The 27503-nt window shown below is 44.4% G+C and overlaps 1 protein-coding gene across 1 annotated transcript in view; it reads left to right on the top strand.

Annotated features, from left to right (window-relative positions):
• The window catches only part of HDAC5 (histone deacetylase 5), a 79752-nt gene that overhangs the window by 27491 nt on the left and 24758 nt on the right, over window positions 1–27503 (top strand). The window contains 6 exon segments of the mRNA XM_033171183.1: window positions 2524–2668; window positions 4290–4407; window positions 7687–7817; window positions 9468–9599; window positions 11643–11755; window positions 21222–21353. Coding sequence (XP_033027074.1) covers window positions 2524–2668; window positions 4290–4407; window positions 7687–7817; window positions 9468–9599; window positions 11643–11755; window positions 21222–21353 — 771 coding nt within the window.

Below are 27503 nucleotides of genomic sequence, written 5' to 3'. Positions count from 1 at the left end.
AGGCTGTTCTTAAGTTCTTACGTTACGTTCATTCATTTGTTGTATATTGCGTTTTGCCTATGCTCGAGAATACAGATTACTAGAAACGATGAATCACGCACACCGCTTTCATACTTGAAGGAGCATTAAAGGGGGGGCGGGGGGAATCATGCCTTGCAACCAGAGCTGAATCAATGGTTTCTGAGCTTCAGACTTGGAAAGCGGTGACTAACACGCAGCCTTTGTGTGGTGGTAACAATAAGCCCTAGTCTAGCGCTGTGAGAACGAGCCTACGTAAGCCTTCAGGCTTGCATTCTTCCCTCTCCTCTGATTTGGCCACGAGGAGGAATGTAGGAACCCCCTGGTTTTTAAACTAACAATGGTTATGTCCCAACAGGGACTTTGCTTAGTTTTAACCATGGTTTGTCGAAGCAACTCGGCTTCAAGCCATCGTTAACAGTCCAGGCAGTCTGAGGCTCTCTCAGGCTCATTCTCATAACGCTAAACTTGGTTTAGCATTATGTCTGAACAAATCCTCCCAACTAATGTTGTGCTCCGTGGCCTACTGCTCAAACTTGAAAATTAGTGCTGTATAATCATAGAATCATAGAATCATAGAGTTGGAAGAGACCACAAGGGCCATCCAGTCCAACCCCCTGCCAAGCAGGAAACACCATCAAAGCATTCCTGACAGATGGCTGTCAAACCTCTGCTTAAAGACCTCCAAAGAAGGAGACTCCACCACACTCCTTGGCAGCAAATTCCACTGTTGAACAGCTCTCACTGTCAGGAAGTTCTTCCTAATGTTTAGGTGGAATCTTCTTTCTTGTAGTTTGAATCCATTGCCCCGTGTCTGCTTCTCTGGAGCAGCAGAAAACAACCTTTCACCCTCCTCTATATGACATCCTTTTATATATTTGAACATGGCTATCATATCACCCCTTAACCGCCTCTTCTCCAGGCTAAACATACCCAGCTCCCTAAGCCGTTCCTCATAAGGCATCGTTTCCAGGCCTTTGACCAATACAAAAGTCATCAGCATTATGTACTGCCTGAGCATGCTAGCTTCTGGGGTCGGGACAATGTGCAGCTCGTTTTGTCTCAAGCCATTGTCCCACACCACCTCATCCCAACTTACTTAGTTTTTGTCAGAGGTTAAGTCTGATTGTGTGCATAAAACCACTTATTCGTCCATCATGGCACCTTTTCAACTTTGATTTCACTTCCTTTGAGGGTTTTTTTTTAAAAAAATAATAATAATATATACCCGTCCTCTTAGTTCTCGGGCTTGGAACAGATGTTTTGTTTACCATTTGATTGTCTCCCCTCAGCTTGTTCTTCATAAGAGAGAGCAACTGCACAAAGTCCCCAATTTGCACAAAGTCCCCAATCTCCCCCCTTTCACCCCCCTGCATCATTTCAGTGCCAAATTCTCCCCCTGCGTTGAAACTGTTATTTGCTTCCAAAAGTGCCATTGCAATTGGCACCTATGGGAGCAAACAGCAGCCAGGGAGGGGGAAGAGGAATTTGGCAGGAAAAATCAGGTGTGTGTGTGGGGGGGGGGTAAGATCCAACCAACTCTACTTGTGTCCCACAGTCCTGATCTGGAATCCTCCCACTTTCTTGCAGCTGTTAATTCTTTTTTAAAAAGAAGAAGAAAAAAAAAAGGGGGGGGGAGAAAGCCCAGGAGAAAACAGCACAAGAATAACTTGGAACCTTCCCAGGATAGGATGCTTATTTTTATTTAAGTTTTAATTGATCTGTTGGTTTTGCAACATTTATATTTTGCCTTTCTGCCTAGCAAAGGCAGCTGACAGCAGTAAACAAAGCAGAAAAGGGCCGGGTTCAACAAAACAGTTGCACAACAAGAGCTGGCACAATGAGTCCTGCTAGTGCAATGGGGCTTCCTACCCCCTCTACACCCCCTCCCCAGATCAGCTCTGTGGGAGAACCCCCAGAACAGCATGCAGTGAGAAGGGAGGGGAGATGGTTCTGTTTGGCAAGCGGAAATGCTTGTACTGGTGGCAAAATCGGCTCCATGTTGAATTCCTCCCACAGCCTATAACAAGCAGGCAATAAAATAGCTAATAACGATTGTGCAAGAGGGATTCCAGCACCGGCGGCCTGTGAAATCAACTGCCACTAAACCAAAACACCCTCTTGAGAAAGCAGTGCGCGTGCTGAGCTTCCAAAAACCAGGGTGCAAAGGAACAAAATGGATTTCCTATAGAAGGGCGTAGAGGCGCCACTACGGAGAAGGCCCTGTTCTTAGCACAGGAGGCAGAGCCTCAGGGGAAGAAGACCCGAGTGATTGGATTGGCTCAAGTGGGAATGAGCAGAATTTCGAAGGCCTCTTTTGCAGAGGCGTCAGCAAGGCTCCGTAGAAAGCCCCTGGACTACGGTATTATGAAGTTGGAAGTCTGCATCAAAAGATTGCACATGTTTACGCCTGGGTTTTGCATGCGAAGGCTGGCAAGGGTGGGGGACAAACACGCGCCCCCCCCTGCAGCCCCACTAACTCCCTCCCCCATCTCCCCTCTGCAGCAACAGCAGGAGATGCTGGCAGCAAAACGCCAACAAGAACTGGAGCAGCAGCGTAAGCGAGAACAGCAGCGGCAGGAAGAGCTGGAGAAGCAGCGGCTGGAGCAGCAGCTACTTATTTTACGCAACAAGGAGAAGAGCAAAGAGAGTAATAAATATATATATATGTATTTGTATTTGTATCGAGTTGCGTTGGTTAGACTTGGTATGCTGAGGACTTGGAGGATGGAGCTGGAAGGGAGCTAAAGCATTTTCACACTTTCCCACCCCAGAAGCAGCACAGTAGAAAGAATAAAATACAGTGGTGCCCCGCTAGACGAAAATAATTCGTTCTGCGAATTTTTTCGTCTAGCGGTTTTTTCGTCTAGCGAAGCGGCAATGACAGCCGTGCTCCGCTAAACGGGGAAAAAAAAGACGAACATTTTTCGTCTTGCGAAGCAGCCCCATTGACTTTTTCGTCTTGCGGGGCGGCTTCCGCTAGACGAATGCCGTTCGTCTAGCGAGTTTTCCGTCTAGCGAGGCATTCGTCTAGCGGGGCACCACTGTACAGTTAAAATTGCCAGAACTCACCATGAATGCCCATCTTCTTCTCTTAGAATGGCAATGGCGCCCACCTGAGAGGTGTCAGAACTGAGTTCTGGTGAGTTCTGGCTGGGGGAAAAAACCCCTGCTAACTGGTATAAGTGAACAATTCTAAAAGTCGAAACAAAATAGAAAATTCTTTTCAGTAGCACCTTAGAGACCAACTGTGTTTGTTCTTGGTATTTAGCTTCCATGCCTCCATATGCCTTAGGAATTGTTGAATGAAGGGCCAGTCACCCCCATGCAAAAGCCCTTTGAACTGTGGTTTTAATGAAGAGGGTTGTGAATTTCTGCAATGGAATTTATAGCAGCCTCACAAACCTGCGGTTCCCAAGGTTCATTTAGGAGGACCCTCAAACAGTCTTGCTTGAAGAGGTGAAAATTAGCGTGGCTGCTTAAGAATCTATTCAGAATGCTGCTCTGTCTGTGATACATATTTATATTTTGAATATGGCTGGTTCACAAGAAGCCATCGATGCATCTGATTTGGCCCTTAGATTGGAGTTTTGACAAATAAATAAACAACAGTGGAGCTTTCCGGGGACACCTCAGTGACACAGCCGCATAGACAATCCCCACCTATGGCAAAGGAGAGGTGTGTTTTTTCAATCATGTGCTTGATTGAGGTGGAGAGTATTGCAAACAAAAGGGCAGCCTGGAGGGTGAGGTGAGAAGGGCAGTTATTCCAGAATACAGTGCTGTAGTGAAGCATTGCATTGTGGGGAATAGTGTGCTGGTCACTACCATTGCCATGGGGATATATACCTTGCACTTGTGGAGAGTGCAGTGTGGAAGTTGGATAGCTCTGGGATTAATTCTGGAATTTAAGGAGTCTTTCATACTGGTAGGCCATACTTTCTTCTGCTGGGTCAATAAACCATGGTTTATTAGACCAAGAACAAAGACGTGTGCCTGCAGGCTGCCTCCTCCTCTTCTCATGTGCCACAATGCAGCGTTTCAGAGGCTTGTCCAACCATAGTTTCTCACTACATCAAAACTGGGAAACTGTGGTTTATTCTCCAACTAGAAACCAGGAAATTAAAGGCAAATGCTTGGTAGTCAGAGATTAAACCACAGTTTTGTGTGCACAAGCACAACTGTCATTCTTAGTCTAATGAATCATGGTTTCTGGGATAGAAAGTCCCAGAAGGGTTTATCCACGAGTGTTTTCCTAACTCTTTCCACAGGTGCCATTGCCAGTACCGAAGTGAAGCTGAAACTTCAGGAGTTTCTTCTCAGCAAGTCTAAAGAGCCAGCAACAGCAGGCGGCTTGAACCATTCCCTCCCTCAGCACCCCAAATGCTGGTAGGTCTTACCACCTTTGCCTCTGGGCATTCATGCCGGGTCTAGGACAGGACATCGGTGGGATGAGATTTTACCACTGGAACGGATGTAGTAATCTCAAGAGAGAAGGCGCAAAGTCTGTGTTTCAGCATATGGGAGACTCCCTTTTCCTTCCACGCATCTGTCTCCACTTTGCCAAAAATTTGACTGGTGTGTGTGTGTCTAGGGGGCTTGCATGTTTCTTTTCCTCGGCGGATAGTAGTGGGTGGATAGAGCGAGCCTTTGACCATCCAGTAGTTACCCTGATTGAGAGTACAATGTTATGCTAAGGGCTAACTTAAATATTATTCAGCATGCACCCTTAGTAAATGGAACCAAGGGTGTAATAGATGGCCTTGCTTTTTAAAGGAGTAATCTTGTGCATAGAACTTCAGTTATCTTATCTTAAAGAGCTTTAAAAGGGGGGGGGGTTGAGATAAATTTGTGGAGGGTCAGGCTATCAATGGCTGCTTGTCATGATTCCTGTATGGTACCACCCTGCCTATGAATTCATGCCGCTGTGGAATAGCAGCAGGAGAGGGCAATTGCATTAATGCCTTGCTTCTGGGCTTCCTAGAAGCCTCTGGCTGGCCAGTGCAGGAAACAACATGCAGGGCTAGATAGGCCTCTGGTCTGATCGCAACAGTGCTGCTCTTCTGTTAGTGAGCTGCTCCTGTTGTCTCTCCAAGAGCTGATTTAGATGTGATGGAGCACATCTGCTTCTCTCTCTCTCTCTCTCTCTCTCTCTCTCCATTGTCCATTGCCCAGAATAGAATTTTCACATCCCGCCTCCACTCCAAGCCAGGTTTGTTTGTGTGTGTGTGTGTTTATGCAGGCGTGCGAACACAAAGGCACGTATTCTATTTCGGGCAGTGCAGAGATGTGGGGGAACAGGAAATGTGAGGCACCAGCGTGCTTCCTCTTCTGGAAGGCGTCAGAACATCCTCATCGTAAACTGTGTAGCCACCAGCCAAGTTGAATTTCTCGAGAGAACCATCAATTTCGTCACAGGGATGATAGCTCAGTTCCCAACCCAGCTGCTCTAAGTTATGACTTTGCTTGCCTCTAAGCCCTCCCCTTAAGGATACCTGCTAATGAAAGTTTCTGTCTCAGGTGGTTGTTTCACAGAGAGTACCACAGACAAGAGAGTGGGTTTGGGGGCCAAGGAAGTGAGCAGGTTTGAGGGAAACACCTCGGTGAGAAATGGGCCTGTGTGGTGCTGGCGTCAAGGGACATTGGGGACACCAAAAGGGTTATATATTAATCCAAATGCTGTAATGAGTCAGTTGTGGGGCTGCTGGTCTTGAATTTAGCCATGTAACTATCAAAGCATGAAGCATCCATAAACTCCCTGGGAGTTTGTTGGCATCCATCTGTCTTGAGATACAGTGAAGTGTGTGTCTCCAGGAGTGAAGTCAAACTGCTGGAGAACCAACCACAGCGCCTCCTATGGTTGCAGAGACCGGTTACTCATAATTGCTGGCTCCTGTATTGTTTTTGCTGTGTTACCAGCACCAAAATGACCTCCCCGGGGTGCAAGCCTAGGCAGTTTGTGGAGGTCCTGTGCTGCCCAGATGACAAGACCCCCTTTCGACCTTGCTGATGTGGTCCAAAGGAAAGCAGAGCAATACGTTGGGCGCCAACTCGACCGCAGGAATTGCCGGAAGGAGGCATACAAGACACCATCCAACTGCCTTAGGGACTGCACTCCAGATTTGTGTAGGGTTTACTCCTTTCTTCTCCTGAATATGTCCCTAGAAGCTGTCAGCATGTGACGGTGGCCACAGGGAGCAAATGAATCATTCTGAGCTTCCCTCTGTCTGGCTCTATCCTTCCCTTGAGTCCTCACCATTCTTGATAGTGGTGTTGGCAGCAGCAGGGAGTCACACGCTTTTCAGTTTCCCCACCCTGACCTATAAGACTGACCCCATCCTGCCCTCTCTCCCCTAGGCCTTGCTTGCCCTCTGACTTATTCCACCTGCAAATTCTGCCTACTGATAACCCACTGAATTTCCTGGACCATGGATGCTTAGAGCAGTAATCCATTTAGCCTGCTTAGAACAGATCACAGATGGATCATTATCCTTTCCCCCACCCTCCCAGTCACTCACAGTGGATATTCTTATCTCACCTCTTGGGTCACCCCCCCCCCCAAGTCCCTTTAACCTACATTCAGGAATAGAATCCTGAGTTGACTGTTGTCAACTTTATGGATGGCAGAAAGACAAAGAAATGCTATCTCTATTCGCACTCCTGGCCTCTCTTCTTGTTAATTTTATTGGTTGCATTTCCACTCTGCCCCATCAAAAGAAACCTTGCTGATCAAGTAAGATAAGCCATTAAGGTATAAAATACTTTGTACCATAACGTAGCAAATCAAAACGTCCCCAAAGCCTGTTTTTTTAAAAGCCAGTCCAAATAAACATTTATGCAAAATGCTCAGATGTATACTTTTGGAAGACTTTCAGTGGTGGGGAGTCATGGAAGATTGAAAATATGGGGGAAAGCTGTATTTTATTGGGCGGTTCTTACATTGGTTGTAGTAGGAGGGTGTGAGCTTTCTCATGTCATAGGCGCCTTAATCACGCTGAATGGAAAAGCAGCGGAGTCGCAGGTTGTAGAGAGAGAGCAAGCTTTGTAGTTTTTCTTGTTATTTTCAGGTATACATAATGAGGTGTAGCCTAACCATTCCAAGAGATAGCCAAATTCCACTGCTGACATGCCAGCTCTCTAGGGAAACAGCCACCCCACCCCTTTACAGAACCCAAACTTAGTTTTCTGCGGGTGTTTCCAGACTGAAGATTCTGAATGCTACAAAATAATGTCAGTGCTTGGATTGAAGACAACTGATTTGGGCTGCTGTAAACTGCTGTTTTCTCACTTCCTGACTTGGCTCTGGATAGATAGATAGATAGATAGATAGATAGATAGATAGATGAGAGCGAGCGAGAGCAGGTTGAATTATAAGTGAGTGGAAACATTTGCATTGTTGACAAGGCAAATGGTTGCAAAATGACTGGGCATATTTGTATTTGTGCCCTTATAACACCGAGAACTCTGTTGTTCTTATCTGCCTTTTTCAATCTGTAGCTGCTGCTGCTGCTGTTTTAAATAGCAAGTTACGATAAGTTGAGCTGTCCGTCCTGGATGGAAAAAAAGGAGCAGGACATAGAAGAAGAAGTCTGTTGTCTCTGCTACTTCATAAGATCCTATTGGTCTGCGCCATTGTAATTTGTTCAACTTCTTTCTCTGTTTCCACAGGGGGGCTCATCATACCTCATTGGACCAGAGTTCCCCTCCCCAGACAGGAAGCCCAGGAACACCACCCTCTTGTAAACTACCTTTACTCGGCACTTACGACAGCAGAGACGACTTTCCACTCCGGAAAACTGGTCAGCAAACCCCCTTGGTGATGGGATAAACCAGAAAACCAGGGTGGGGGTAGTGGGTGGTGTTGATGAAATTTAGGCCCCTGGGTGGAAAGGGGCTTTCTGCACTTTCTGAGTACGTTGGCTTGAAAAGAAAAGGATTGTGTGTGTGATTTTGTCGGAAGAGCTACAAGTATGGAGGAGGGACATTCATTAAGCTAGTTTATTGAACATGATCGGAGACTTAAGATGAGCTTTCCAAAAGCTCAGGTGGGCGAATGTAAGGCTCCCTCCCATGCAGAATTACAGTTCCTCTAGATATTAATTACGATAAGCACCTACACTTCTTGTGTGTGCCAAGCGCCTTGTATATTCTTGAGCAAGTGGGATTTGCAAAACCTACTGTGCAGACTGCTTCTGCGAACAGCCTACTTTTAGATGCAGTTCAGGGCTTTACAAAAAAAATATCAGATGTTTGGGTGCTAATTATGTAACCTTACAAGAGCTTCTCTGTAGACAGGCTTTGAGAAAAGACAACAACCCAGCTGCTATGCGGAAACAAAGCTCCTTAGAAACATAGGAAACAGCCTTATGCTAGGTCAGGTTATCTGTCTAGCTCAGTGCAAGCTACTGTTCTTCTAGCAGCAGTGCTCCAGGCTCTCAGGCACAGAGAGGTCTTCCCCATCACAAGCTACCTGTGATCCTTTTAACTGGAGATGTCAAGGATTGAATCTGGCTGTTTTGCATGCAAGGCATGTGGTCTACCGCTGAGCTATGGCCCTTCCTCTGGTGGGCTGGGCTAGACTCGAGGGTGGTGACTAGTCGTGTCTCCCAGTATGATTGAGCAGAGATTTGAACCCAGATCAAAATCCTAATGCTCAATCCAACCCCCTACACCATGCCAGCTTCTAACATACCTGGATTTGCACAATTTTCTTTGTGCTTTTGAAGGAAGGGATGGAAGTTCTTCTTCTTCTTCTTCTTCTTATTATTATTATTAAACATTTTATTTAGGCGTACTTACAAACAAACAGAACAATAAGATATAGACACTTAACCACAAAATAAACTGAAAAAGTAAGGACAAAAGGCACATAAAATACCACACCCGTGTGACTTCCCTTTACCAGCTCTTGTCATCTTTAAATCATTTAAATTCTTATTTACATTGCATATCATTTATCACTGTAATTACTTCTTTTATGGTACTATTATAATATAACATCAGGTCATCCTTACATGATGGAAGTTCTTTAGGTGAGAAGGAGATGGGGCTTGTCACTCTGATTAGTTGGGCAGGAGTAACTTTAGTCGGATTTTTAGACATTGACGGACGAAGCTTGGACAGACCTATAACCTTCTACAGGGGCGCCAAGACATGCACAACTCCCCGTGTGCAAGGGCCGCCATGTTCTCTTCCATTAGTTGTTGAATGCATGCACAAAGGGGAATCCCTTGCAAACACTGATCGTTGCCCATTGTAGATGTGAATGGGATACTCCTGCATGCATGGAGCTCTCTGTGCATGTTGGTCCTCTGTGCGACTTGGGTATATGTATCTGACCTGTTGTGGAATTGGCATGGTGGGTATCAGCCAGCAATTCGACCGCTTGTCTTGGCTTTTCTCCTACCTTTCCCTCATGTGCCTGTGCCTTCTCCTCCTCCTCCTCCCAGCCTCAGAACCCAACCTAAAAGTGCGCTCACGGTTAAAACAGAAGGTTGCAGAGAGGCGGAGCAGCCCCCTGCTGCGGAGGAAAGATGGGACCGTCATCAGCACCTTCAAAAAGAGAGCAATTGAAATTACAGGTGAGCCCAGCCAGGGCGGGGTGAGTGGGAGGGAATAGCTGTGGCTGGTGGCCTCTGCATGAGAGAATAGGTGGGCACGGGAAAGGTGAAGTATTCATCGCACCCTCTAGTCCTCTCCATCCATTTCCCCACCCTCAAATATTTTGGCAAACATGGATTTGGGTTTTCTAAGGTAACTTTTAGTTGGGTGCCCAGAAGGTCCCATAGTGTTTCTTCAAAATGTGGAATCTTCTGCATTCATTCATCTCCACTTCACTTCCTTCCTGGAGGTGTAGAAGGCATATTCCTTTCGGCACAAAGGGGGCACAACAGCTAATTCCTAGCTTCAAATGGGTATTTGACTCCCATTTGTTTTGTTTTTGAGCTTGGGCCAGTAAATCAAGGAGGGAGGAAAGAGACGAGGTTAAAAATAACACCCTCAAAAGCTTCACATGGGCTCAGGTGGGGGCTGTGTGCCACAAAGTGGGAGGGAGGGGTTGAGATAGCAGACTGGAAGTGACAAAGTTGGGATTCAAGGAGGAATGCGGCAAATTAGTTTAAATAATGACTTAGAAACAGCAAACTGTGAATTCCCACTTTAAGAACAAGCTGCAGGGTGTCTCAGGCTTGCACACCCACCCACCCCGCTTCTCTTCTCTTCCTGTGAGGAGGAGAAGCTTACAGTTTTAACGAACCACATTTTCCCTTCGATGTCAGCACTGAAAACCGTGGTTTGTTTAAACTATGGAATGAGAGCAAGCTAAGTTCTGAAACTTTGGTTTGATCTTGGCCTGCTGCCAGTTACTGTATTTTAAACAAGCCACAGTTCCCAGAGCTGAGGCATCAATAGGAAACTGTGGTCAATTTAAATGTTAAGCTTTAGTATCTTTCTCAGAGAAGGAAAGGAGAGCTGAACATTACATTCTGATTCGAACTTTATAATTCGAGTCAAATCTTGTTCTTCCTTTCTCTAGTATGACCCTGTAACTATCGAAGCAAGTATCCATTTAAAGATTTATAAAATTCATAGTGATGTTAGGAGTTGAGGAAAGCCAAGAGCAGGTTATGAAAGTGAAGGGTTATTTAAATAAAGAATGCTCCCAAGTTTTTCCCCTATCCCCTTCATATGTGCTGGTGATAAATTAAGATATTAATCCAGAAGGTCGTAATCTGTGTGCTAGCTATTTTGTTAGTGCAAGTGGGGGTTGGGGACAAGAGGGTTATAATCCAGAAGCATCTGCTGCTTCTGAAGGAATTTTTTATTTTTGTTGGCAAAGGGGACAGCGGCAGGCTAGCAATCCACTATTATATAAGCACATGAGCTTTTGAAGGGCTGAGATTCATCATTCAAAACTGGACCTTTTTTTGGAAATAACAAAATACCTTTAGCTGATTTAGAAAGGTGAATGTAAGATTGCAAACATAGCAGAGCAGGGCAGAGGGGAGAAGAGAATTCTAAATTTTCCTTACTCTCCAAAATGTGGGCCTCCCCAGCAATTTGAGCTTTGGAAGAAATTTGGGGGAATATTCGCTGGCTTTTATGTGGAGGGAGCCACCATGTCTGGCATATGTGAAGCCCTTTTCCAGTTTCTGTATCATGAAAGACTAAACATCTGTGGTTCAGATATGGCAAGCAGATTTCAAAGTGTGATCCAGGAAACTCTGCAGCGCGTCAGGGATTCCTTTTTCTTTTTCCTTTGGCTGTACACCACCTTCATATCTGGTAGGGTGTATTTAAAAACTGGAAATGTTGTCATAGACTAACTTCCCTGGGAGACCCGATAGGTTGCTATGTTACTGATCTCCCCCTACTGCTAAGCAGGCAAAAGGTGTCAAAGGATGGACCAAAGACGATTGGGGCAGGAGGGCCAGATGAATGGGAAGGCAGCCCGGTAATTCAAAAAACTACTTTGGTTACTGACACTGTGGTTCTCTGCCACTATGAGGACTTGAAACTTGATTATGTTTCGAAATTAAAGCTGAAATGCTCAACAGCCTGAATTTTAGCACAAGGGACTGACATAGTGGTGATCTTCTTCCCCACCCCACCCCACTTCTTTGCAGTGTCTTCAATGTGCAGCAGTGCCCCTGGATCTGGACCCAGTTCCCCGAACAGCTCCAACAGCGCCATCACAGAAAACGGGCTTACCGGCTCAGTGCCCAATATTCATACTGAGGTAAGAAGGCTGGCAGAGCAACAGCTGCAAAGCTTATGAACTGGTCTGGTATAATTTCTGCAAATACCATATAAGTTTCCCTCTCTTTATCTGTGAATGTAGATTTTTATCCCGCCATTACATTTTCAGTCTGTCCTTTGCTACTCTGAACCCACGCATGAAGCTTGCTGGGTGATTTTCCTACTTGCCACACTCTCATCCTAACCTTCCTCACAGGGTTGTTGTGAGCATAAAAATGGGACAAATGTTCCTGGGTGCTTCTTGGAGTGGTACCTTGGTTCTCGAACTTAATCTGTTCCGGGAGTCCACTCGACTCCCAAAACTGTTCGAAAACCAAGGCGCGGCTTCTGATTGGCTGCAGGAGCTTCCCGCACTCAAGCGGAAGCTGTGCCTGATGTTCGGCTTCCGAAAAGCGTTTGCAAACCAGAACACTTACTTCCGGGTTTGCGGCGTTTGGGGGTCGATTTGTCCGGCGACTAACCCATTTGGGAACCAAGGTACCACTGTAATAAGGGGGGAAAGGAGGGTGGGCGGGCCATAGCTCAGTGGTAGGGCATCTGTTCTGGGTCTGAAAGTCCCTGGTTCAATCCCCCACATCTCCAAATAGGGCTTGGGAAGTTTGCTGACTGAGGAAGTGTAACCAGATAGATGGATCCTTTTTTCATATGTGGTGGACTTGTAAGAAAGTGAGGGCATTTTGGGAGGCGATATATGATGAGATAAAAAAGATGTTTAAAATTATTATACCAAAAAAAAAACCCACCCTGAAGCTTTTCTTGTAGGGTTTATAGGGACAGAAGTCCCCAAAAATATGATCAAGTTGTTTACGTATGTTAGAACTGCAGCTAGGATTCTCTATGCACAAAAATGGAAAGAAGCAGAAATACCGTACTATTCGGTGTATAAGACTAGGGTCTTTTTTTTTTTAACTAAAAATAATGTTAAAAAAGGGGTGTAGTCTTATACATGGGGGCAATCACCCCCCCCCCATTTTCTTAATTTTGAATCCCCTAAAATAGGGGGCATCTTATGCACGGGGGCGTGTTATACATGGAAAAATAGGGTACCCACTAAAGAAGAATGGATAAGCAAGGTGATGGATTATGCAGAATTGGCAAAGTTAACCGCTGGAATAAGAGAACCGAATGACAAAGGACTACAACTCCCATCATGCTTAGCTGGCTCAAGAATGATGGGGATTGTAGTCCAAAAACAGCTGGAGACCCAAGTTTGGGAAACCCTGCCCTAATCCATCCAAAAAAAAACCCCTCTCTGGATAGTTTGTCAGCTCCAGATATTATTGTTCCACCCATAACTCCCTTCCAGCATGGTTCAGAATGGAGAGATCAGTTGGGCACACGACAGGGAATTCTGTGGGCCAGGAAATTCTGTGCCAGAGATTTGTAGTAGTGACGATGGTGGTGATGGATTAAAGAAAGGGAGGCCAGCTTCAAGCCTGCAAGCCTAATTAGACTCGTCGGGCCTTTCCCTTTTGGCCTTGCCATGTCCACCTGCCCCACATCGCATGTCAAAGGGCTGTCTTCCCCCATGTTTTGCAAGGGGCTTCTGAAGATGCAGCCCACCTGTCAAACTTGGCCTGTTCAGGGCAGAGGGAGAGGAAGTAATTTGGCTCACCGGCCAGAAACAGTTTCCCACTACTGTATTAAAGGCTACACATGTTGTTGTTGTTGTTGTTGTTGTTGTTGTTGTTGTTGTTTTTTAAAAGCTGTACACCACCAGCCCCTTCCACACACACACACACACGCCTGAAATTCTCAGGAAGCTGAATTACATGTGAAATACTCTCTGTGTGTGGTTTGTATGCTTCTGTGGTATCACAGCAAATACGTAGCTTTGAAATATGTAACCACAATGCGTTTTGCGGTTACACGAGAGTGATAGAAGTGGTATTTTTGTGCATCCTTCCTCCACCAACCCACATTTCTTCCCCAGCCTGCTAAGAGCCTGGTATAATAATTCACTAGTCGCATTTTCTAAGGCAGGACCCTCTACCCCTGCTTGACTCCGTGCAAAGGAATTCATGGGATAGCTGCTGCGTGTCTTCTAAGAAAGCGGGACAGCAACAGTTTAATCTGGATGGAAATGACTTTGCCATTGATATGTGCAATTGTGCACTGCCGAAGCTGGCCAAGACTGCCTGTGTGTGTGCAACTGTTAGTGATTGCTGCCGGTGTGTGTGTTCTTTTGTGTGCACATACATTCCTGTGGGAGGTGCACACAATTGTCTTTGCATGGATGATTGCTTTTGTGTGTGTGTGTGTGTGTGTGTGTGTGTCAGTGGATCATTGAGCTTTGCAAGTGGATGGAAGCAGAAGAGCACCGGTAGAAACTAGAAACTGCTCCCAGTCACTTTTGCTAGTTACTATGGAGTGTCTCATAAATGGAGAAGGGTTCTTTGGTGAATTGTGTCTTACTTTCGGTTTATTTTTAGGTGTGTTTGTGAAAATGCAATTTCTCTCTCTCTCTCTCTCTCTCTCTCTCTCTCTCTCTCTCTCTCTCTCTCTCTTGTAAATACGGTGCTGAATAAAACAAAACACCAGATCCTTTAAAGGAAAAGAGCCACAGGCTCAGTTCAAAAACCTCACTAAACCATGATTTGTGCCAATTCTAGAATTCAAAAACTGTGCCTTGAGCTTCCAAAAATGCATTAGAAATGCCCCCCCCCCCGTTGTCTTCACAGCACTCAGCTTCAAATGTTCACTTTTGTCTTTGTGATGCAGCAGACTCTGGCTGTAACTATAGTTTGTCGATTGGGACAGCACACCAAACCATAACTTGCACAAACCATAAAATAATTGTCCAGTAGCACCTTAGAGACCAACTAAGTTTGTTCTTAGAAGAAGAAGAAGAAGAAGAAGAAGAAGAAGAAGAAGAAGAAGAAGAAGAAGAAGAGTTTGGATTTGATATCCCGCTTTTCACTACCCGAAGGAGTCTCAAAGCGGCTAACATTCTCCTTTCCCTTCCTCCCCCACAACAGACACTCTGTGGGGTGAGTAGGGCTGAGACTTCAGAGAAATGTGACTAGCCCAAGGTCACCCAGCAGCTGCATGTGGAGGAGCGGGGACGCGAACCCGGTTCCCCAGATTACGAGTCTGCCGCTCTTAACCACTACACCACACTGGCTCTCAAGGAAGCTTTCAAAAGCTAGTGTGTACCCACAAGCCAGCCACATCTCAACCCACAGGGCACTATTGGCAAGGAAGTATCCCGGGGGGGATGATGGGATGCCATCCATGTGGAGAGGAGCGGAGACGCGAACCCGGTTCACCAGATTACAAGTCTACCGCTCTTAACCACTACACCACACTGGCTCTACCAGTTATCTGAAGAAGTGTGCATGCACACGAAAGCTCATACCAAGAACAATCTTAGTTGGTCTCTAAGGTGCTATTGGACAATTTTTTTATTTTTTTTAAAAATATATATTTCAACTGCGTCAGACCAACATGGCTACCTACCTGAACCTTGCACAAACCATGACTTGCAAGCCCATTTCAGACAGTGGGTTAGTGGCTCTTGGTTTGTCATTAGGTGCATGTCATGTATTATCAGTTCAGCCAGAAACATAGTTAGCTTTCCTTTAAACCATGGTTTGGCACGATTTTTGAAGTGAGCTGCCAACACCACAGAAGATCGTGAACACCTTTAGTTCTCACTTATCATTTGCAGGCTCTTACTGAGGATTTAAAAGATTTAGACCAGGGGTAGGGAACCTGTGACCCTCTAGATGTTGCTGGCCTACAACTCCCATCATCCCTGGCCATTGGCAGTGCTGGCTGGGGCTATTGGGATTTGGAGCGCAGCAGCAGCATCTGGAGGGCCACACGCTCCTTACTCCTGATTTAGACTATTCCTTGTTGTAGTCCATTTGAGTTAATGCGTGCACGAGCCATGGTCACACATACTTCTGTGTTAAGGTGAGGATGCATTCAGAACATAAGACCCAACTAGTCCAGCATCCTGTTCTCACCGTGGCCAACCAGATACATGACAGCACTCTCCCGGCTTGTGCTTCTCAAAGGAGCAAGTGCTTCCGCTCATGAACAAACCTTGTGCCACCATAGAGAGAAGCTACTTCCTCTCTGGAAAGAAAAGCAGTGGAGGAGAACCCCGGAATCCCCTCATGTGACTACACTAGGAGAGTGATCATCCTTGTACATGGGGGAAAGAGCTTGGGCATCTCTCTCTCTTTCATGCACAGTGGAATTCTTTCTTCCCATCTTGACATCTGCCGGGCTAAGCTGCAGATCAGAAGGGTATGTAATTACCTCCCATATGGCAGGTCCACCCTCCCCTCCCCCAGTCACTTAAAGACTTAGCCAGACTACTTAAGGAGGACACCCCTTTGTTATAAGAAGAAGCGCCATCTGCTGGTCATTGTGCACTTGGAATGTCCCAAGGAACATCTTCAGCTCCTCTTCTGATCCTGAGATGTAGTGCTGATACCGTCTTCACCTGGGTCCAGTGGAAGGGCACCCTTGAGAATTTTCACCAGGATTTTTATTACTTCCAACTCTAACATTATAGAATGATAGAATTCTAGAGTTGGAAGGGACCCAGGGGGTCATCAGTTCGCCTGAGCGTGGAGCAGTCCATGTCATAGATCTACCTTTTGGACACCACAGTGCTCTGATGAAATCAACATACAGTATATAAATAAAACCCACCCAGAGCATGCCACAAATCTCTACCAGCAAGCCCTGCAGCACAACTGCATTTGTTTCGAACTTATCGGACAAAGATGCATGTTTGAAGAACTTGACGCAAGCATTTAATAAACTTGACGCAAACATTTAATAAACTGATATACCAACCCTGTTCAGTGAAGAAGAAGAAAATTACAAGACCAGGAGTTATCTGCTATGTTATATTCAATCAGTGGAGAAACTGACATAACACTTATTATTGTCACCTTTGGTTCCCAGATACAACCTCTCCACTGCAGCCACATGAATCTATAACACATGCAAGAAAACTATACCTTCTTTGCATAGCTTTGGGTGACACTTTCCTTTGCTCACGTGAAATGGCTTCTCAAGGGCCTACCAAAGAGAGAAACAAATCGAGGAACCAAACACTGCAAGAAGCCCTGTTTTTCCTACTTGAACAACACAACAACAGGCCCAAGTAACATCAACCCATGCTTTGTTCCTCCAACCTGATATATGCTAACAGAAGCATGACGTCCCGAAAGTGGCAAGATGTCATGAAGAACGTAGGAAGGGTGCAGCCAGGCAACCAAACATCTAACTGCAATCACTCGGTTTCACAGCTGTGATGCACAGCTGTAGCACCGGGTACCTTCCTTCCCCTGATGCAGTGAAAAGACCTACAGCCATAGTATTACAGCCAGACTATAAGCTGCCAGCCAAGGGGTGTGAGATGGGATGAAAGGGAATGTAAATAGCCACAATGGCCTCATGAGAACTGGGAGCTTGGATAGGAGTGTTGACTACCCAAGCACAGTGCTATGTATCAGAAGGAATGCTGTGTATTAGAAGCAGCCCTAAGTTGTTATTTTATGCATTTCGCCTTGGGGATCCTTCTTGATCCAAAAGGTTTCAGCGGCAGTCAAATAAATACATGGCTGTTGTAACCCCAACAGTTAGCTTGCAGTTTCCATAACTTGGAAGAACCAGGTAGCACACCAGAGAGCAAATGAGAGGCGTTAAATGAGGATCACTCATGTGAAGGATACTTTAAAAGAATACTTTGAGCTGAACTTGAAAGACAATATGGACCTCAATATGGTTTGGGATGTGGGAAAGGCAGTGATTAGGGGTTTCTTTATTCAACAAAGTGCCTATCAAAGAAAACAAAAGGAGAAGAAAATTCAAGATCTAGTGGAAGAAATAAAGAAAAAAGAAATAGAGCTATATCAGAAACCAGATAATGAAGAAATAAAGAGAAACATTAAAGTATTGCAGTCACAATACTCTATGTTGATTAATGAGGAGGTAGAATGGAAACTAAAACTCATGAGACAGAGAAATTTCGAACAAGCCAATAAGCCAGGAAAAAAGAATGTGAGAGGACAGTTAATAGAATAAAATTAGGCGACCAAATTATAGTAAACCCCAAAGAAATTCAAAATAAATTTGTGGATTTTTACAAAGAACTATATAAAGGAGAGGAAACAACCGAGGACATTAAAAAATATTTAGACCAAGCTAATATACTAAAAATATCAGATGAGCAGAGAGAGTTATTAAACGGTCCAATTACTATGTGTGAAGTTCATAGAGCAATCAAGGAGGCAAAAGCGGAAAATCACCAGGTCTGGATGGCCTGTTGGCTCTATATTATAAAAGTTTAGAAGAGATAGTGGCGACACCCATCTTGGTTTATTAACCAGCTGGTGCTTTTCACTCTCTTTAGCAGAGGATGCCTCCCTCAGAGCACGCTCCACCTGGCTGCATCAAAGGGAGAGGTGACACAGCCAGACCCCTTGCTTTAGTCTGGCTGGGACCCATGGTCATTTGGCTCCTCTCTTTCCATAAATAAGTGTGTCTTGCAGTGAGCGTTCTACCAGGTCACCCTGGTACATACATTATCTTGCCTGTTTCCCACCTCTCTCTCCATTCCATTTTTTAAAAAATCATGTCCCTTTGATCCTTATTTTATTGGTGTAAACCATCTTGAGTGTTTTGCAGCAAGGAGGCATATAAATTGCAGAAAATACATGCTTGTTCTCTTGGTGTGTGCCACTCATGTGATTCCAAGAGATAGATTAACTGGTGGTAAAAGTTGCCTATGAAACACATATTGGGATTCCCCAGTTGTATCATGGCTTGTGTAGTTGTGCCCAATGTATCCATGAGAATATGATCCATTCTCACAACAGGCATCCCTCTAGGATGGACTGGGATGGTTCATGATTTAGCCTCAGTGATCGTATTTCAGTAATTGATTGAGACTCAGAATTAGCCCCTTGATTACTGTGGATTTGTCTGGGGAATTCACATTATTCATTTCATTTATACAGCGCCATCCCCGTGCAGTGCACCTTACTGAGTCTCGTAACAACTAATAACTTTGTTAGTCATTATGGCCATTTCCCTCACAACAGGGTAGCTGCTGTCTTTTGTAGAATAGGTTCATGCGTATTTTGTAAAGTAATTGGTTACCACTTAGATATTTTTCAGTTCTTCAGCAAATGGGGCTCAAGGGTTGGAAATATCAAGTCTAGCGGAGAATAAACCTTTGTATTTGCAAGCTGAATATCATTTCCCACCTTAGCTTTCCATTTAACATAGCAGCTTGTCGCTTGCCATTTTTTTATTCCATTGTTCCAGTAATCTACAGCCCTTAAACTGCCTCTCTGACAAGTTCCAGAGAGAGCACTATTCCAGAGAAAGCCATCCTATTGGGACTTTTTTTTCTTGTACGTATGTCAAGCTCTGCTAACAGTCCCAGCTCCTTTTCTTATGATAAATCTGTTATGACTTTGCAGCCCTGTAATGGGAAGTTTTTAATGTTTGATGTTTTATTGTGTTCTTATATCTGTTGGAAGCAGTTCAGAATGGCTGGGGCAACCCAGTCAGATGGGCGGGGTACAATTATTATTATTATTATTATTATTATTATTATTATTATTATTTTGCACTTCCAAAGCATCTAAAATTTACTAAGCACCATGTAGAGATTTCATGTTGTGCAGATTGAGCTTGGACACGCAATGCATATTTCTCATTGCAAACAATGTGAAAAGTTTGTCTTAAGTCTCATAGATTTCAATGGGACCTTTGTATCTAACTTGATCCAGCTGATTCAAATGCTGCTGAACTTGGAAAGTTTCTGGGCAGTGCCTTCTTCCTATTTTATGTCACCTTCACCTTGTGCTAGAGTGCCGCCGCGCGCCTTTGGGGGAACACTTGCATGTATTTTGCTTTGTTATACCTACAAACATTGTCAGAGCTGCATAACGTCAAAGCCTGTTGCTGTTTGCATAGTAAAAAAGGGTCGCTTGCTATGAAAATTAATAAAAGGATTCAGATGAGACGTTAAAAACGGCAACGTTCAGAAAACCGTGTGAGTCCATTTGAGACCCCTGAGGTCACCATAGATCACTACGTTTAAAAGTTCAGCCGTGAAGTGAGTTGGAATTTGTTAGCAGACGTAACAACCTTTTTTGTGACTTTATTTTTTTTTAATGTACGTTGTTCTTATTCTAAATGCAATATTTTTTTATAAACACCTTTGGGTGAAGGATGGGGCTGTGTACGCAAATGATGGGTGGATAAATAGATACACGGACTTAGTTGGGAGTGGTTGTCTGAACATAGATTGTAATTTACGTTCTTAAGGTACTTTCACCTCCTCCACAACCATGCAGACTGAATGCGAATTCCCTTTTGCTGATGTCGAATTGGGGGGCCTGCCTTTTTTGATTGACTCATGAATTCATCCATGTTTTTGCACAGTATTGGGCTGGGTACCTGCTGGTAATTTTTTGTGGTGTCTTCGCCTCTTGGACATACAAAGCAGATACATTCAGTTTTTTTAATGTGCCGCAGAAGTCTTCTTTGGCGTATGCATTTGAAAACCAATTGAAAAAAGCAAGCCAGCCTAATGGCATATGTCCTAGATGTCTCTTGCCATGCTAGCTGTGGCGGAATAATGCCTGCTGATGATTCAGGTTCATCATGGGCTAACCTATCACTCCCATTTTAGGTAGGTGTTCCCTGGGAGGTGGAGCTAGTTGGCATTCTAAAAGGAGGGGGAACAACCGTTGAAAGGCAGTTGGGGGTTTGGCAGTTGGGGGTGGAGGGTGGAGGGTTAGAGAGAGAAAATGAGAGGTTAGGCTTTTGGGGGAATGCGTGGAAAGGTCATTACCATTGCTAAAGGGATGCAGGAAATATTAATAACAAAGCTGAATTACATGAGAAGAAGATTTGTACCAGTAATAACCCGAGACATCCATGTTTTCAAGTTACCTAATAAAGTTAAATGTGCTTAAACGTTCGTTGACTCTGGCAGTGTATCAGTGCCTTGGGAGGTGTGACTAAGAGGAGAGAACGGAGCTTTCCTGTGGAAGAGGAAACTGTTTGCTTATTCTCCTGTCATACAGAGGGCTGGACAGTGAAGCCAAGTGTGCCATTATTTGCCTAAAGGGAAGGCAAACTGCAGTAGCTGGGAACCCTAGTAGGGAGATCCCATAGGTGGCAAGAGTTTTTCAAACGTAGAGCCCTGAGGTACCCCAGAGACAACTCCTGTATGAACACTGAAGGATTCGTCCTAGTTGTCAGTGAAACCTAGGGAGAGTCTCTGTTGGGGAAGTATTGAAGGGGGAGGGAATAGGATCCCTCACACTAGTTAGGTGATCAAACCAATAGAGCTAGGAGAACATGGCTGTGTTCCCCCACCCCACCCTCATATTTTGCTGCAGTTTCTTACCCTTCTGTCTCTTCTTATATCCTCCCTTCCCTGCAATTATATACAGCAGATGCTGCCCCAACACCGAGCTGTCACCATGGATGGGTCAGCTAGCCAGCTCAGCTTGTACACTTCCCCGTCTCTGCCCAACATCTCCTTAGGACTACAGGCTACCGTCACGGTGACAAATTCACACCTCAGCGTGAGTACATGCTATCCATAAAACGTAACAGAAATCATACAGTGGGTGCTGTGGCTCAGACACAACCACCACCACACCTGGCCACCGATGCCCAGGCGCCAACAGCCCATCTAGCACAGCATTTTGTCCTGCAAGAGTGGTGAGCTGTATTACTGCAGGGAAGGCAACTAACCAAGAACAATTGTCATAAGTCAAGCCTCTGCTTAGGACCCAGAGGCTGGAAGTCAGAAATAATGCAGGTAGTGAAGTAGTTAGTTTGGTTAATTAATTCAATAAAAATTCCGTAGCGCTAGAGATGTGAAGGCCCGGAAAACCCCCCAGAAAAATTCAGAAAAAACCGTTTTTTTCCTGAAGCCTTTTTTGTCCCCCCCCCAAAAAAATTGGAAAAATAAAAAATAGATTATGGAATGTTTTATTTTAACATGATGAATAAAAACATTTTAAGATAAGGGGTTCAAATATTTTATAAATCATTTCTAAAAATATATGTATGGTATCAGATTATTCTAATTTCTGTGAGGAGAAGCAAGTCCTAGGTTACAAACAGAACTCTCCAATGCAAGAACAAGATACATTTCTTCCTTTAGGAGGTGCTGTTGTCACCAGAAAAGAAAAAGGTTTCAGTTTTGTTTTTGCACGTGTGTGGTATGCATTGCTTCTGTTCCTCTTCACTAGGCCTCAAAGCACTGGAAGAAAATATAGAGCAACAAAAAGGGCCTGAAAGTATATACTTAATTACAGCTCAGAAAATGATTCCGATTAAATTTCATGCCCATTCATTGAAACTTAGTCCCGCTTCCTTCTTCTGTTCTTTTTATGAGAATGTTTTTTTAAATACTGTGGAGAGGAAATATAATTGTTACTTCTGGATTTTTAAAAATTGTTTTGTGGAGTTTTTTTTGTTCCACATAAACTAGTAAATAGTTCAGGAGATTGTTGCTCCGTTTGTTACAAATACAAATAAATATTATGTTAAAAATAAATTCTGTTTGTAATAATTGTTTGGATACACTATATTTTTAATATGCTAGTTGTGATAATTTTATGCCCATTAAAATTGTCCATAGTTATATTTTATGTTTCTAAAGTAACAGAATGACTTTCAATCTGGAAAAGAAAAAAGAAGTGCTAATGTAGCATTTTTTTTCAATTTCCCCGAAAATTTATGGGGTTTTTTCCGAGCTTCAAAATTTCCGGAAATTTTACATCTCTACATAGCGCTTGATTGTTAAGAAGCAATGGCAGCTATTACGTACTTTGCAACAGTGTAAAAATCAAACCTTAAAATTGTCGGTAGAAAAACAGTTCAAAACAGTTATTTAAAAGCATCCAGAAGATGATTAAAATCAACATTAGCACAAGAGAGAAAAATTGCACGTCACATCCACATGTCCTGATAGGCTTGCCTAAACAAAAGTGTTTTAAGCAGGTGCCAAAATGAACATACGTCATCTAGGCACCAGTTCCACACTAATTTTAGCTGTTGGATTTATATACCACCTTTCTGCCAAAGAAACCCAATGTCATTGACAGCTTTTAAATATTAAAACTGTGTTTCCCAAACTTGGTTCTCTCTCCAGCTGTTTTTCAACTACAATTCCCATTGCCCCTGACCACTGGTCTTGCTAGCTAGGTATGATGGGAGTTGTAGTCTGGAGACCCAAGTCTTGGGAAACCTTTACAGTCGTTCCTTGGAAGTCAAATGGAATCCATTCAGAAACCAAAGCACAACTTCTGATTGGCTGCAGGAAGCTCCTGCAGACAATTGGAAGCTGCGGAAGCCCTGTCGGACGTCCAAGTACCAAGGCGTTCGGGATCCAAGCTGCGACTGTATTAAAACAACTGCATTATATAAAATGTAGAATGACAAAGAGTCTTCTCAGGCTGACAGGAAGCTGTTGTCACTTCCCTCTTCCCTCAAGTCACATAGAACTCCAGGGAAGATGTGGAAAGAACTGCCCCAACATCTCTGTCAGGCCACTGAGAGTTCTGTATGTATGTTTCATGACCCAAACCCCTCACTTTATATTCAAGACCCTCTGCTGAAGCCTCACTTTATTGGCCAGTGGTTTCCTAAACTTGAGTCTCTCGCCAGCTGTTTTCGGACTACAACTCCCATCATCCCTAGCTAGCAAAACCAGCGGCCATGGATGATGGGAATCATAGTCCGAAAACAGCTGGAGAGAGACCCAAGTTTGGGAAAGCCTGGAGTCAGGCTAGGGGGGAGAAGGGGGGGAGAAATACAGAGGTTAAGGAACGCCGAGGAAAGAAACAGTGAGACTTAAGAAGCTGGGAAGGGGAGCAGCAATAGCGGAGCTGGAGTGGGAGAAGAGAGAGCAAGGCTTTAGGAGTGGAAGAGTGGGCTCAAGTTCTGGAGTTAAGTGGGGACATGGTAGAGCAAGAAGCGACCTCTGGGGAACTGGCTTTCCTATCGAAGGGGAAGGCGCCAGCACAAAACGGCAAAGAAAAGCAGGCGGGGTTTGGGTTTCACGTCTTAACTTTCTCTAAATCAGATGTTTTGGGCTGCAGTTCCCATCATCAGCCCTAGCCTTTCCCAGTCACGCTGAGCTGTAGTGCAAAACATAGGGAGGGTGCCTGGTTGGGGAAAGCCGGCCCTGAATATTTCTAGTCGCCAGTGCTGCCATTGCGGAGTTATGAGTAAAAAGGACAGGCGTCACTCCTCTCTCCTCAGTCGCCTCATCGTGCACATGCCAGGCTGAGACACATTTAGGACAAGACGGGACTCCCTCAGGCTCTATAATAGAGTTAGCGCCATTTAGCAGTATGAGCCTCACAGTTATGGAGTGCTGTATTCACACAGGCATTTACTCTCAGGCGCAACGGTGCATAGTTGTGGCGTTAGCGCTACATCTCTCGGGATTTGTATGTGAAGCATTTGATCTTCCAATCCTGCCTTCTCCCCTTGTTACAAGTCCTGGAGACACTTCTTAACAAGCAAATCTGTGGGCAAACTTTCTATCATACCCTGACGGTGGTGGGGGTTGCTGGGGGAAAGCAGGCAGGAGTGACAGAGACCAAATAAAATGGCTTCAGGAGTCATCTATGTTACGTGTACAGTTGCAATCAGAATTTTTCGGACCCCCCCCCCCACCGTAGCAAATCAGGCTTGTTATTAGCAAAATTTGCAATTTCAGCTGTTTGGAATGAGCAAATCAAACAAGAGCAATTGAAACAGATGTTTCAAGTGTTTTCCCCAATTGCAACTTATACTGGCTCCACTTTATTCTTGCTAAACAACTCTGACAATCCAAAACATATTTTTGATATTTTATATGAGTGGGTGATATATGTATGCTTACAAACATAAATAAAAAAATAAGATGTTAAAACCTCTCTGGCTCTTGCTCCAATCCTACCTTAATTTCTCCCCTGCCCTATCGGACACGCCACAAATTGCAGAGGCCCCAGTATTTGATGATTCCACCCTAATGAGTATTTAAAATGTCCTTTCCGTGGGTTCTTCTGCTTCGTGTTATACTTTTTTCGTTTTTCTTCTTTTTTTTTTACAAGCTTCAGTCTCCAGGTTTTATTTTCTCCTAAACCAACTGGTTCCCAGCTGTAATCTATTTATTGCTTTCCTCTGATGACAAGCACCAAACTTGGCTCAGGCTCAGGCACGCAGGACTCGTGCCCAGTCTATAGCTTGGCTATTTTCAGCCTGAGGAGTTGGAAATAGCTGAGTGGCAGACTTCGCATTCTGCTGGTCTCTGCTGTGATTTGTTTTCCTCAACCCAGAGTAGGAAAGAGCTTACAGTTGTGCATGTGTGTGCTGTGAGCACCCATGTTTTGATTTTGTTGAGTGCTGCTCCCCTAACACAGCGCCAGACAGTGAGGAACGGCCTCTCTTTCCTCTGACTCTCAGCGGGACTTTTAAAAAGGGTGTGGATTTTGTCTAACCCGTCTGTCTCCAATAAAGTGGGATCTTAACTGAATTTGAGTGGCTTCTTTTCGGCTGGAGGTACTTCTGTGAGAAGGGGAAGGTGTAACATAATACCTGGTGAATTTATCAGTGTCTTTACAGTAGTTGGCCTGTAGTAAAAGGTAAAGGTAAAGAGACCCCTGACCATTAGGTCCAGTCGCGGACGACTCTGGGGTTGTGGTGCTCATCTTGCTTTACTGGCCGAGGGAGCCGGCATACAGCTTCCGGGTCACGTGTCCAGCATGACTTAAGCCGCTTCTGGCGAACCAGAGCAGCGCATGGAAACACCGTTTACCTTCCCTCCGGAGCGGTACCTATTTATCTACTTGCACTTTGTGCTTTCGAACTGCTAGGTTGGCAGGAGCTGGGACCGAGCAATGGGAGCTCACCCCGTTGTGGGGATTCGAACCGCCGTTTTCTGATCAGCAAGCCATAGGCTCTGTGGTTTAACCCACAGCGCCACCCGCATCCCTTTTAGTATTAGCCTGTAGTATTTACTTGTTATTGGTGGTTATTTTCAGATTATTTGGGTCTGAATACATTTTTATATGCTTGTGTCCTATAGTGTGTGTGTGTGTGTGTGTGTGTGTGTGTGTGTGTGTGTGTGTGTGTGTGTGTGTGCGTGCATGCATGCGTGTGTGTGTGTACGTACACATACACCCAGAGATAAATAATATACAGTGGTACCTCGGTTCTCAAATCCGGAAGTAAATGCTACCATTTTCGAATGCACCTTGGAAGTCGACTTGCTACCGCTGCTTGTTTTTCAATTTTCTCAGTTGCATTTGCAGCCGGCCCTTTGCGCCTCGGTTTTTGAATGTTTCGGAACTTGAACCATCTTCCGGAATTGATTGCGTTTGAGAACCGAGGTACCACTGTATAGGGAAAAAATGAGAGTTATTTGGAGGATATTTGCTGGATTCCTTAGTGCGGACTTTTCGTGTTGGCGGCACACTTTTTAGGCATGCATTATTTCACGACACAGTAATTCGGTTTTACTAGCAAACCAGAGGTTAAACCAGGCTTTCTCAGCCTTGGCCCTCCAGATGTTTTGAGACTACGGTTCCCATCATCCCTGACCACTGGTCCTGCTAGCTAGGGATCATGGGAGTTGTAGGCCAAAAACATCTGGAGGGCCGAGGTTGAGGAAGCCTGGGTTAAACTAACCCCCCCCCTTTCTCGCCCCGGGAGGAGCGTTTGCGCGAGACACCTACAAACTTCAGCAACCACACTAACGTGTCACAGCACACAGTTTTGCAAAGCTCTGCCTAGTGCAGTATATAATTGCCCCCATTCTAAGCCCTACTGCTGCTATTGCTATTGCTATTGCTATTGCTATTGCTGCTACTTACTACTGCTACTTCTATAGAGCGATCTCCAGGACTCAAGCTGTGGCTCCTGCAAGCCCACTCCATAGCCACTCCTCTCCTCCTATTGATTTTGGGAAGGGGAAATCACAGAAAGGGCTTGTGTGTGGTGTTTGTGTGCATAGGCCAATGCAAACCATTTCAGGATCAGCCTAGAACTCAGGGAGAATCTGGGTATAATTCTAAATCAATATATGAGGCAAGGTTGATGAAGTGGGCCAAAAAAACAAAACAAAACGCACAACTCCCAACCATTGCATGCGCAGTGAAATAAATAAGTTTGCCTTTGTAAACTCTGGACGCAATAGAAGCCAGGTTAATGTTTGGTCACTGTTTTAACGTTCAAAATGGTGGTGGTGGATAGTGGATCTCAGGGAGGCGAATGGCCATTGCCGCACTCTTGTCTATGGTTATAGCAAACCCTCTTGGCTTCCTCCCAGGGTGGATCTGATTTAAATCAAATTGCTAGTTACAGAGTAGTGATTTAAATCAGGATTTAAATCACTACTCTGTAAGACTTGATTTAAAAAAAATTTTTTTAACAGAAAGACTCATTCTTGCTGGTATAATCTTAATATTTACAACCAGGTGAAGGTTTCGTTTTTGTAATAATAATAATAAAGTTTTTTACAGTTATATCATAAATTACTGATTTGGTTATACTATTAGAAATACATAGATAATTATGAAATTATTGTGAGGTTTAACAAGTTACTGTTTATATTTGGGCAACTTTTCTCCTGTATTTCATTGGAAGGAGAAAAATACAGTAATCATTTCCTTAGTAACAATTTAAACAATTTATTTAACTAAAACAACATCATTATAGCATAAGTATCCACG

Source organism: Lacerta agilis, chromosome 14, assembly GCF_009819535.1.
Source record: "Lacerta agilis isolate rLacAgi1 chromosome 14, rLacAgi1.pri, whole genome shotgun sequence".
Lineage (NCBI taxonomy): Eukaryota > Metazoa > Chordata > Lepidosauria > Squamata > Lacertidae > Lacerta > Lacerta agilis.
The sequence above is the reverse complement of the archived record's forward strand: the minus strand, read 5'-3'. Positions and strand labels throughout refer to the sequence as shown.